Source organism: Calidris pugnax, unplaced genomic scaffold (genome assembly GCF_001431845.1).
Source record: "Calidris pugnax isolate Ruff unplaced genomic scaffold, ASM143184v1 scaffold58, whole genome shotgun sequence".
Taxonomy (NCBI): Eukaryota; Metazoa; Chordata; class Aves; order Charadriiformes; family Scolopacidae; genus Calidris; species Calidris pugnax.
Window position 1 is genome coordinate 693557 of NW_015090868.1, and position 12121 is coordinate 705677.

The 12121-nt window shown below is 38.3% G+C and overlaps 1 protein-coding gene across 1 annotated transcript in view; it reads right to left on the reverse strand.

Moving 5' to 3' along the window:
• Positions 1-1092: 1092 nt before the first annotated feature.
• The window catches only part of USP46 (ubiquitin specific peptidase 46), a 34042-nt gene continuing 23013 nt past the window's right edge, over positions 1093-12121 (reverse strand). The window contains exons 6-9 of the mRNA XM_014945589.1: positions 10090-10173; positions 9600-9797; positions 8693-8771; positions 1093-7597 (exon numbers count right to left, since the gene is read on the reverse strand). Coding sequence (XP_014801075.1) covers positions 7496-7597; positions 8693-8771; positions 9600-9797; positions 10090-10173 — 463 coding nt within the window. The 3' untranslated portion in view covers positions 1093-7495. The remainder of the gene's footprint in view (positions 7598-8692; positions 8772-9599; positions 9798-10089; positions 10174-12121) is intronic.

The following is a 12121-nucleotide window of genomic DNA, read 5'->3' on the forward strand; positions in this document are numbered from 1 at the left end:
GTGGTACACAGAATGCAACCCAATCTGATTTATAACGATTAATCTAACTCATACCAAAAAATACAGAACAGAGACGTAGGTAAACAGGATACGGCTTCTAGGAAAGTGCATTTCTGACGTGAGAGTGATGCTAGTGGAGCCCACGTAAAGTGATTTAAATGTACACTCTAAACTTTATTTCTTTAAAATGTTTTAAAAGTATGGGTTTGTGATTTATTTATTTGTCATCTTGTTTATTTTAAATTTTTGTCTCCATCCTACAGTTAAAAGCTTATGTTCTAATAACCCAGGAACAAATTTGAAGGTGCTTCAAGGTTTTTGATTTGAGAGGAAATCTGCACTGTAAGATGTGAAGTGTTTTTCAACCCAGTTCTTTGATAGTCTGATGTGCCGTAAATCTTACAGCATGATAGCTATGAATTTAACAGGCAGTTTGACAGCTATGTTTGATTTTGATTCTCTGAATGATTCTGAGGGAATAACAAGAATCCATTTAGACAAGAGAAGAAACTCTGGCCTTTTATTTATTTCACTTTTGAGAAAGTAGGTTGTGTTTGCTAATGAGTAACTTCAGCAAAATGAGCAGACTGCATGAATCTTGCAATTCTCTGGCAGAATTTTAGACACCATTAGCAGAACTCTTTCCCATGCTGCTGGTCACAGGTAAAAATCCCAGACTAAAGGGCTTGGGGATTTCATTGTTCCCTGATGCAAAAGGTAGTTCAATTCTAGCTGCTTTTTATTCTCTTCAGTTTTAGGTGTTCTCAGGAACATTGGGCAAGGTTGGTGACGTGCTTTAACCAGGTACAGCTCAGTCACACAATCACATGTATATTCCACCCAGACAACTCATGAACTGCACACAAACTGTGTTCCCTTAGGACACTTGGGAGGCAAGTAGCCCAGGTGGTGAAAGATTCTCTGAACTCCTTAAAATGCAATGATTCCATTAAATGAAATAAAAAGTGAGCATCAGCAGCCTTGCAACATCTGCAAGAACACAGGTACCTGCTGTTCAGAAGCACGTTGTGTGACACCCAACATCAACGGGCAGCCTTAGTCTGGCTCCAGCTGAGTTCAAAGCAAGTTGAATGGAAGCAAGATCAGCTAGGGAGTTTATTTTTTGTAAAATATAAACATGTTAACAGGAGAAAATACTGTTTTCTTATGTTACAACCTTAATAACCAACATGAGATTTATCTTACAGGTCTGCAGGTAGTGCAGCTTAATTACATGTACATGATTAAAAAGAGCAGATACTCAACTGTACACATACACCATGTATTGTACGCTTTACTAGAAATTAAGTATTTTTATGTATCCCCAATTGTGTGCCTAATAATTTTACTACCTCTTGCTCCATTTAAAAAGCTAGCACAAAATATTTAAGTAGTTTTATTACGATTGTATCGTTTTGACAAGGTAGAGAGAGACTCTATATTTACAAACAGATATACATATTCAAAGCCTCTGAAAAACCAACCCTTTACCTATCTCTTCCTTTTCTCTTTCTTCTTCCCCCTACCCTACACTCATATTAGAACAGTGTATGGTGACCTTACTCCTAAAGAGTCATGGATAAGTCATGGAGCTTGTGTTAGCTTTTCTTCAACAAAAGCCACTGAAGCTAGAAAATTGTCTCCAGGAAAAGCACTTGAACCTGTAACGTGGCTGCCCTGACGTTGCTTTTGCTGGTAGAAGGAGAGTTGAGAGAGAACTAGGGAACAGTTTAGAGTGTGAACACAATCTGCCTTGGGACATTTGCAAAGATGGCCACCATTACTGAAAGCTGATGTTTAAGCTCAGCCTCTTTAAGGAATGGTCATCTACCAATGATGTTTTGGGGAGTGGGGAGAGAGGGGTTGCAAACATTCATAAATTATCTCCTGTGGCCAGGAAGGTGTTCTGGTGAACTGCAAGGTGTCTTTGCACAGGGTTTGCTCCTGCCACTTTGGAACCCTTAGGAGAAGGGTCAGGATTTTCTACAGGATGGAGCACCAACTTCAGCTGGGTGTGAGCGGAGGGTTAGGAAGCTGTATGACAGTCCAGCTCCTCCTGCAGACCTACTGTGCTGTCACAGAAAAGTCACTTACTCTTTAACATTCTTACATACAGCGAAGTTGCCACCTGCATCAGGCTTCACCAGAAGCTCTAGGCTGTTAAATTGATCACCATGACTGGCACACACAATTTATTTCACACCATGCAATAGTCGCAGTCTTGACAATCAAGTGAAGCAGAATTATTAAAGAATTATAGGAACTCTGAGACCATGAATAATGGGAGTTATGCACCGTTTCATTTCAAATCATTCAGGCACAACCAGCAAGCAAACCTCCTAGAGGGTAAGGAATCATTAGTGTGTACAGACGTGTGGGCTTAGCCCAGATGGTCCCATCAGGTGGGCACATACCTCCTGATAGGTGTTATTTGACCTTGTATGCAAAAGGAGTGTGTTAATCTGAATAAGTCTTGTGGACAGGTTCAAGCAATCTCTTTGAAGTAATGCATGTTAACTGGAAGAAATTAAAAGGGTGTCTGTTGAGGCTTCCCAAGGGCTATTTAAATATTAAGTGCCATGTTAAATTGAGAAGAAACACCTCAGTAATAGAACTGATGCAACAGGAAAAAGCCCTGTTTCTTGTCATTGATCAAAGAGAATATGAAGTCTAAAAAACTAAAAATAACCCTTGCATTAACAACACAGAAAGTCAGTGACTTTCTGATATGGATACCACAGATGCTGGCCTCTAAGAAACATCCAGTGTCTTTGATAAATGGTGTGGTTTTTTTACACCAGCACTTTTCCTACTTCATTATCTTTTCCCTTTATAGGAGCCCAAGTGGAGAGAAGGAAAATGCAAAAAGATTGCCCTCCTTGCGAGTGCTCAGACAAGGGCCAAGAATAAATGCAGCTCTTAGGATTATTCATGCTTGAGACTGTACAGAGCACAGATAAAATGGCAAAGAGTGCAATGTCTGTATCATCAGCTGATTGACAGCCAACTCTTGTGTTTGGTAAAAGAGAATTCTCCTGGGAGAAGTGGAGATTTTCTTAAATTAGTCATTGATAACTGCGCCACAGATTAAAGCATCACAGTCATTCTCAGCCGGGTTAGCAGAGAGTGCAAAAAGGGCTGTGAAATGTGCAGTGTGAGTGCAATCCTCAGGTACACACTGCCAGGTGTAGTAAATACTGCCTCCTTGTTCTGTAGGAACAATTACCTATGAACAAATTTGGGCTTCCCAAATTTACAACCCAACTAGGACTACAAGCCTAAGAATGGGAACTGGGCTGTAACTAGAGACGTTGGATCACAAGCAAACAGCTGCAAAAGCAAAAAGACAAAGGCAAAATGTTAAGCTGATTGGAATTTCACAAGATTGACGTTGTTGTTTAAAGTGCTTGGGTTGATTACATTTAAAAAATTAAAGTACATAAAAATTAAAACAAAACCCTAATAATATTAACTACATAAGTTATTATACAAATACAATAACAGACCAACAAAAGAGAAATAAATTAAAACAAACACTGATAAACGGTACTAGCAAAGAACAGGTACACAGCCAAAACTTCTTCAAATTTCTAGCCCACATTCAGCTGTAAGATACTGCTCTCACTTGTCAGCCACAAGCAGCAGAAAAGGGAGAACACAAGAAGGGGCTGCTGCTGAGAGGCATGGAATCACTGGCAGCTGCAAGCTGTCGGCTCGGGTCCCAAGTACGTGATGCTGCAGCAGATGGATGAAGGAAATGTAATGTCTGGAGATAAAAGGCAGGTTGTGGCAGCACTTTAGGGCCCACAGTGTAATGTAAATTTCAGTTTCAGCTGAGTTAGGTTTTTAACATATTTATTAAACTTAATGCGAAGGAAACACCTACTGCTTTATTTTCTTTACCCCAACTGCTAGAGAGACAAGACTTGTAAGATGTAATCTACCGTTCTGAGGTAACTGTAAATTATTAAAACAAAATTGGCAGGAGTAATTTGGGGATTTAATTTCAACAAGGTGTTATGCTTCACTGGTATGGTTTCTCCATCACTTCCCTCTTCTGCCTCCCTCTGCTATGTCCCAAAAATAGAAATTACATAAAATCCTGACAGCCTGTTCTGTGAAACATAAAAGTTGAGGTCTGAGCTCATCCTCTAAGATAACTGATTCATCAGCACTGCAGTACTTCATTGGGCTTGGTGGAAAAACAGTACAGGGCAAAAATGTTCATTTTTCTAAGATTTATAAATGGATGCATGTTCTGACAATCTCAGTAATGGTGTGTGAAAGAAGTAGAAAACTTCAGGTGTCATTAGGTCTAATAAATTCAGAACCCAACACCATAAAAATAGTTATTTTAGGGAAGCACAGAATACGATTGGACATCTGTGCTACAATTTTGTTTTCTAGCTGCTGGCTGAAAAGCTTTATTGTCCTAGATATTTTTCCATTCTTTCATAAGGGACTGGAAATCTATTCATAAGAGAAAAAGGATTATGTTTTATTTAATCAACTAAAATATGTTACATCATATGATTGTTCCTGTGAGGGTCCCAATCCTGCAACACCTGTGTGAATGTTCTTAATTTGACAGAGAGGGGAAGTTCTGCTGCCCAGACTGGCACTGTTCATCCACCCGTGATGGAAAGCTATTGCTGGACTGAATTCAAGACATTCAGTACACATTAGATATAATTTATAGAATTGTGACTGCAATTTTTATTTTTATTTTTTTCATCAAAAGAAAATGTTCCTTCGTGTTTAGCTGGTGTTACCATGAAGTGAGTATTTTTCAGAGCTGATGACAGACCACTGATGTTGGATCACTGTGGTGCCAATGCTGTGATCTTGTCATGGGCTGGCAGGAATTTAAAACAGTTTTTCATATTTTATGAAAAGACTTGTTCTAGTAATTTTTCTCTCATTAACATACTGTAATCATCTGTATGTTTTACAACATGAGCTGTTTTGCAGCTGGAGAAAACCAAAGATTATTATCCTGTACTTTAGCTTTTAAATATTAATTCATATTACTAACTTAAAAAAAATCAATTTTCAGATAAGTCAATTGAAATATGGAAAATGTTTCCTAAAATTGAACCGATTTAAAAATTATTTTTATGAAAAGTTACTTTTCATATAAACATGGGCCCTAAACATTCAAACGATACCTCAAGAATATATTTTCTGTTTCCTGTTTTAGAATTGCAGAATGCCCTAAGGATGTCCAGCAGTAAATTGTGAAGTACAGACCTTTGGATCTAGAAAGTGCCTTCATTCACGAGGAAACATTGCCCACTTTAAAAGGCAAGTGATTTATTATATTTTTATATGGCAATTCAGAATGCATATAAATAAATCCATTAAAGAGTGATCTGCAGGCTTAGCTTTTCGGTGGCAAAGCTCCTGGGCCTCAGTGAGAGTTGAAGTCTCCTGTAAGATGCCTGTCTTCTGTGCTAGAACATCTCATTCTAACATCAATAAAAGAACCAGAGCTGCATCCCAATTATGAGTCTTGAGCCTGCACACCAGCCTTCATTCCTGTGAGTGATCTCTGTAGCTCACTACTGTTTTTCACCCAAGTAAATACTCTAAGGTTACATTCTACGTCTGTTTTCTTGTATTGGTATAATAACTGGATAAATCACAAATAATGTTAGATGAAAAGTCCATTTCTGTTTCTCTTTTGGTGTAAAGTGCTACATTTTCTTAGTTTGCAAAATGGCCATGGATAAATCCAATTGACCTTCAGTTGATGTTACAGTGGAAGCTAGTACTTCATTTTCATCATTATTTAACAAAAGTTATTTCACATTCACAGTAGATTACAATGAAAAAGGTTATCCTCTTTCCTACAGAAGACTAAAATAGAAGATTTAGCTGCACTTCAAAAGCCTTTTCTTGAAATGGAGTGTTGGCCATAAAGTGTCAGGCAGGCTTTTTAGAGAAAAGGAGGTCCAAAAGCAACATTGTCTAATAAATACTAAATGAGAGTGAATAAAATACAGGTAGAAATACATTTTGTGAGATGAGAATATTTCTTTGTAAATACTAGAACCAACTGTCAGTCCCCTTGAAGACAGAAAGAGTGGTTTTGCCGTTGACTTCATTGAAACAGGAATTTGGATACTGACGTTCAAGAATTGTAGGATGGAGTGACAGTGTCCAACCAAGGTAGTTACCCAGGGCTACCCCTGCCTCACCTGCTATCGATCCCTTCTCATACCCTATTGATACTTTCCTCTACATTCATTCTTTTCCAAATTCTAGTATGTGAGCTCAGCAGTTTTGTTAGTCAGTGCATGACTAGTGCCAGCCCATTTCACCCAGCAGAATTACAAACTAAGCTTTTTTTTTTTTTCTTAAATAAGACACTCCAGAGCCCTATCCATTCCTGTGGTGACCCAAATGCTGTCAAACACGGCCACAATGTTAGAGATGATATATATGTGACAGCCTGTGTAGACTAATGGTTGTTACACATCATGTTATGTTGCTAAGAAATGGACTCTGTCTTCAGAAATGAAAATGGGACCTATGGACATTCAGAAAACTGCAGTATCAAGCCATGTTTTATGCATTGTAAGAACAACACTTATTTAACTGGACTGTGTAATTTCAGTCCCATGGATATGTTCTACACGAGCAGCATTGAAATCTCCCCAAACTCAAGTAAGTAAACTACCTCTGATATCGTTTTAATGGAAAGATAAGCTCAGTCTCTAGAAATGTAATTTATCCCTGTGTCGTATGTATCATCTCGCTCCCTTTATTCCAGTGCTCTGTAAGTTCTGAAATCTCACCACATCTGTACTATCTCATGATAAACAAAGTGACTGGAAATACAGAATTACTTAGATCCGCTATAATTTAAACCCCTCTATGTGAATTTTAGGCCTGAGGTTACACACTGAAAGTTTTTAACAACCCAAAGCTTAAATGATTTTGGAAGATTTTTGCAGCAGAGAATAACATGTAAAAAAGTCCCCTATAGAACCACAGTTCCAGTCATTGTGAAACAGATTTTTTTCCCTTACACTTAAAATGGGTAAGTATATGTCAGGGTGTATTTAAAGGAATGCTTTGTAAATCAACACACCCCAAAGCCATTTAGAAAGTTTTAAACAATTTTGCCCTAAATGCAATGAACACTTCCATATAAAATACTACTCTATCTGGATTGGTTTTAACAGTTGACATCCAAATCTTATTATCTGTAAATGTTAGTCCATATAAATTCCACTAAAATCTGACTGCAATTAACTCTTCAATCAGACTTAAAAACTACAAACAACTCCCTTCCCCCCCCTCCAAAACAAAGTTCTTGATGTCAAAAATGGACGGTTATAGCCAATATCACGTAGACCATTTAATAGGAGACAGAGTGTGTCGTTGTTCAGCCATACAAGATGTGGTCTGGGTAAAAGTCAGCTAAGGGGGGGCCGTCACCTTCTTTCGCGTGCAGCATCGTTGTGCGCCATTGTCGTAGTTTGCCAAGTCACTCCCTTGACTGATAGAATAAAATGTAGCCAGACTCTGAATTTTTTGATATATCAGAGGTCAGACCATAGAATTCTTCAATAGCTTGAGCATCTATTTTCTGCAAAATAAGTAAAAAAACATTTAATGTGCTGTTAGGTAAGAGAAATGGCAAACATGGATGAAATGACTATATAAACACGAGAGACAAATTCAGTTATTTGTTTCAGGGTAGCAATTAGCAAATCCTGTTTGCAATTTAAGCAGCGAAAGGGACTAAGTTCAGGGACTAAGCCCTACTGGTCTCACTTGTGGAAGTCAATAGGAAAGTTTGTCTCAGTGAACTTAACTGAATTAGGCTTTTTCCAGTAAGAGGGAGACTGTTTGGAATGCAGTACTGAACATGGTTAAAACACATCAATGTAGCCATGTGATCCCATCTTTCTGAAATTTCCAGAAATCCTTCTCAAGACATGCCCCATCCAGTGTCACAGAGCTTGCTTTCCTTCATTGGATTTACTCCTGGGAAATCAGACTCAAGACCTCAATTTTGCCAAGGTGCCACAATGACATAATGGCTTTGCTTAGGAATGAACTGCAGAATGGCTTAGACAGAATCTGTAATAGCTGAGGGCTAGATCCTAATTTACATTCAGACAAACCCAGATTGACTAAAGAATCCAGACTTTCTTGTAACTTTCTTAGACAGAATCTGTAATAGCTGTGGGCTAGATCACACTCTAATTTACATTCAGACAAACCCAGATCGACTAAAGAATCCAGACTTTCTTGTAACTTTCCAGTTGTTCAAAAATTAAAATTCTGCAGCCATTCTAGCTTTCCCCAGTCCAATTTTGCCAAGTGATATTGCCAAGGATTGCAACATAGCTCCTGGATATTTTAGGGTTTAATGAATTAAATTGATTTTATTAGATATAGAAAACATTCCAAATTAAACCCTTGAAGTCTGATATTAAAAACGTTTGATGTTGCTCTGAAATAAAACATGCCCTCTGACATTGACAGAGGAAGAACTCCAGGATTAATAATTTTGTTTGCAATCTTACCTTTTAACAGAGTTGAGCTAAATGTCACATTGCAACCAAACCGTGGCTTTGCAGACTAGTAATCTATACCCAGATCTGGAACAGAATTTTTAACCCCAAATAGAAAACATAAACATAAAGGTTGTGCTCATGACCTTTGGCATACTGACCTCTACAATGTCATCATCAAACAAGAGCCAAAATCCGTGACTTTTCACAATAGTAATATAATGCCCCCGATTCGGTCCACTAGAAAGCAAAACAAACCCCAAAATATTAGAAGATGCTATTGAGTCTACTTTGATAAGTCACATTTCTATATGGAAGCAGATTGAATTTTAACTAAATGTTACAAAGAACATAGTAAACCCACCCCTGGTGGTACAGTAGACATTTATTCCTTTCACCTTTTTACTGACTTGTTGCAAAGATTTCATCAACTGAAAGCTAAATGTGTTGTTTTCATCTGTGCCGTGACCATTTGCAAATTAACCTATAGAACAATTAACAATTTGCTCATGGCAGGCATCAACTACTGCAAATATTTTAAAAATGTTATGAACTAAATTTAAGGGGGCAAATTGTTGGGTATCAACAGGGAATATTTTGTTATATACAGGCTTTGAGAAGAGGGAGAACAAGTCCTATTCCTAGAGAACTAAGGATTTTTCTGTTTGTTTCATATTTGACATCACCCCATATGTGAGAAGCTTTATTAAAGCTATCACTTTCACTGCCTTGACAGGAGACCAAGGTGACCTGTTGTAAGGCCTAAATGCTAGCAACATCTGGCCCTCACAGTGTCCTGGCTCCCAAGCTCTCTACGGGGGCTGATGAGGAATGAGACAGCTTTAAGCCAATTTTGTGACTTTTGGTTAGGCCTGAGGTGCTGTTTTTTAAACACGTACAGATTTACTATGAGGAAGGGTGGCCAAGAGATTCAGGCAAGACACAGGTAAGTTGGTGCAGCAGCAGGGTTTATGTCCTCCTTCCCACCCTCCCCGTGTTTTGTCAGGGATGCCTCTGCCCTTGGGAAATGCCTGGCAATATCTCGAGATGTACCTGAAAGTATCTCACCTCCCACAGTGAACAACAACAGCTACCAAGTCGTACATCCGATCCAAGTTGACGGCGTCGCCAGATGTGTTGAAGAGACGTAACTCCAGAGGAAATACCACACGGTAAGAGAGCTTGGTGTATCTGTGCAATTGCTCCATGTACTTGAATCTCTTGAGGTGTAAGGCAAGAATCATTGGCAGTTTTTTTACTCTCATCCTGTGAAAGCGTTAGAATGCACATGGTAAAGACCTGGCCAGTTCAAAGCCATTCTGTCTTCCTTAATGAGTAAACATTTGTGTCATAAAAGCACTTTGTAAGTAGCAGTAGTCAACTAGCAGTAGCTTCTAGATTAAGACCCATGCTAGCTTTGAATCTGTCTGGAGGTTCTCTGGCCCACACAGAGAATGCAATCGGGGTGTAAGGCTTCTAGGTATCTAAACACAATAAATATCAAGGGGGAGGTTTGTCAAAGCCCAGGACACGGAGAAATAGCCTGCTCTTTGCTTACCTTTTCTGTGCCTCTTGTTTACTGCAGCAAGTTTCACAGTAGTATTTCTGTTCACTACATAATGTCTCTGTGTTACTGAAGTCTCTGCAAATAAATAAAATTATCAGTTCTTAAAAGATCTTAATGCTTTTGCCCCACTTGGGCTGATGAACCGGAACCCTAAAAAGACACACACAATGAAATCCTCTCTCCTCTGAGTCCAGTTTCCTAAAACACCTAAAGCAACTCCATGGGGTTTGCAAAGGGACTTATTGTTTCTGGCTGCTATGACAGCCCTGCATTAGGAGGTGAGGACCTTCATAGGATACAGGTGGAGGGTCAGGTGTCTCAAAATGGGACTTATTTCCTGGTCTCTTACATGTCAAGGGGCTTCCTAGACTTGGGTGTAGACTCTCAATCCAACCAGTCCCTTTTAAAATTATTTGCAGAAAGGAACAGCTTCAAGTGCACTTCTGTCATCCTCAAATAGCTCAAATTTGTGCTGTTCTTCTGTTAGACAGGTTTGAATCCTCTTACACAGAAGAAATAAATTGAACCCAGTTTTCTGCATCCTCTAACCTCATGAACTGTCACCCAGCAGTGATTTCATTATACCTTCTTGCTGTCTAAAAAGGAAAGTGCTAGCTAGTACAGAAGATTTTGTAAATCTTCTCAAGTAAATACACTTGGAAATGTTTCTGGACTGAGCTTTTGAAGTGAGAGACAGAGGAAGGTTGATTTGATAGTGTCAGTTCACAGAAAATTTGTTGGAAGTCACAGTGCTGATGTGCTTTGGAACAGACTTGTAGGTACCTAAAAAAACTTAACTGTAAAAAAAATGACAGTAATTTTTTGTCACCTCTAGAGTTACATTGCAGCTGAGCAGGTGTTTTGAGAACTGGAAAAGCAGATATAAGCACGTGTCTTCCGGCTTAAGCACACAGGTTTTCTTGTGACTCTGGGCCTTAAATAGATATATCTGAAGTAAGAACAGTCCCGTTAATTGCCCCTACATTGTACTTAATAGGCTTCTGAACTCCAAACAAATTCAGATGCATTCAGACCCAATAAACTTACAAAGGCAATCATCTTACAAAGGCAAAAGCAAAGGGAAGATTCTGGACAATTATTTCTACCTGGCATCATCACCACAGGGATAGCTGGGAGAGCTGAAGATGATATAGATTGCCAGGGCATAAGTATTAGAACGTATTTACATAACTTCATAAAAGGGGAGGATTTTCCATTTTCAAGTTTTAAGTTCTTTAAGGTTGATAGAACATGCCAGAGAGGCACTTCATAAGACTGAATAATATTTATACTGAGAAAGCTTTTACTAGGTGTTTTTCTTTACACAATTTGATCAGAAAGTGCTGAAATTTAGGACAAAATGCATCTCTTAAAAGGTAAGTTGCAACAAAACTTTGATCGTAAGAATAGTTTTTTAACTAAAATCAAAATAAAGCATGATCACTGGAAACAATTTGCTTCGGTGGTAAACGTTGATCTCAAATATCTGATTTCACATTTGAATTTAAAGACAAAAACCCCATGGTAACCTTTCAGGGACTCATAAGAGAAGAGATGAAACATTAGAAAAGTTTAGAGGTGGGTTATATATGTGGGGAATGCTGCAAGATTCAGTAGAACGTCCTTGTGTAAATTTTAGGTCTTCTGTTAAGGAAAGAGTCTGATGTTTATTTTCAAAGCCTAAAGTCTCAACTTAAAAAAAATCCACAAACAAACTTATGGAATTTATTAGTTTCCTTCCCTCCTCAAGGTGAAGCAACAGAAATAATATTTTTTCTAACATAAAGGAACATGTACAGATGGTAGAAATTTGATAGATACCAGTTTGTTCTATGCCAAGCCTTCCATAAAAATGAATGAGTCTTAAAGAGTTTCTGAATTCCTTCTAAAATGTATTAATTCTTCTGAAACCAGTAATATTTAACATTTTAAATGGTAAGTTGACTGCTATGGGAACGACGTCTATGAAAGCTGGAGAAATATGCAAATACTTGATAAGCTGAGGGACATTCCCTTACATGTC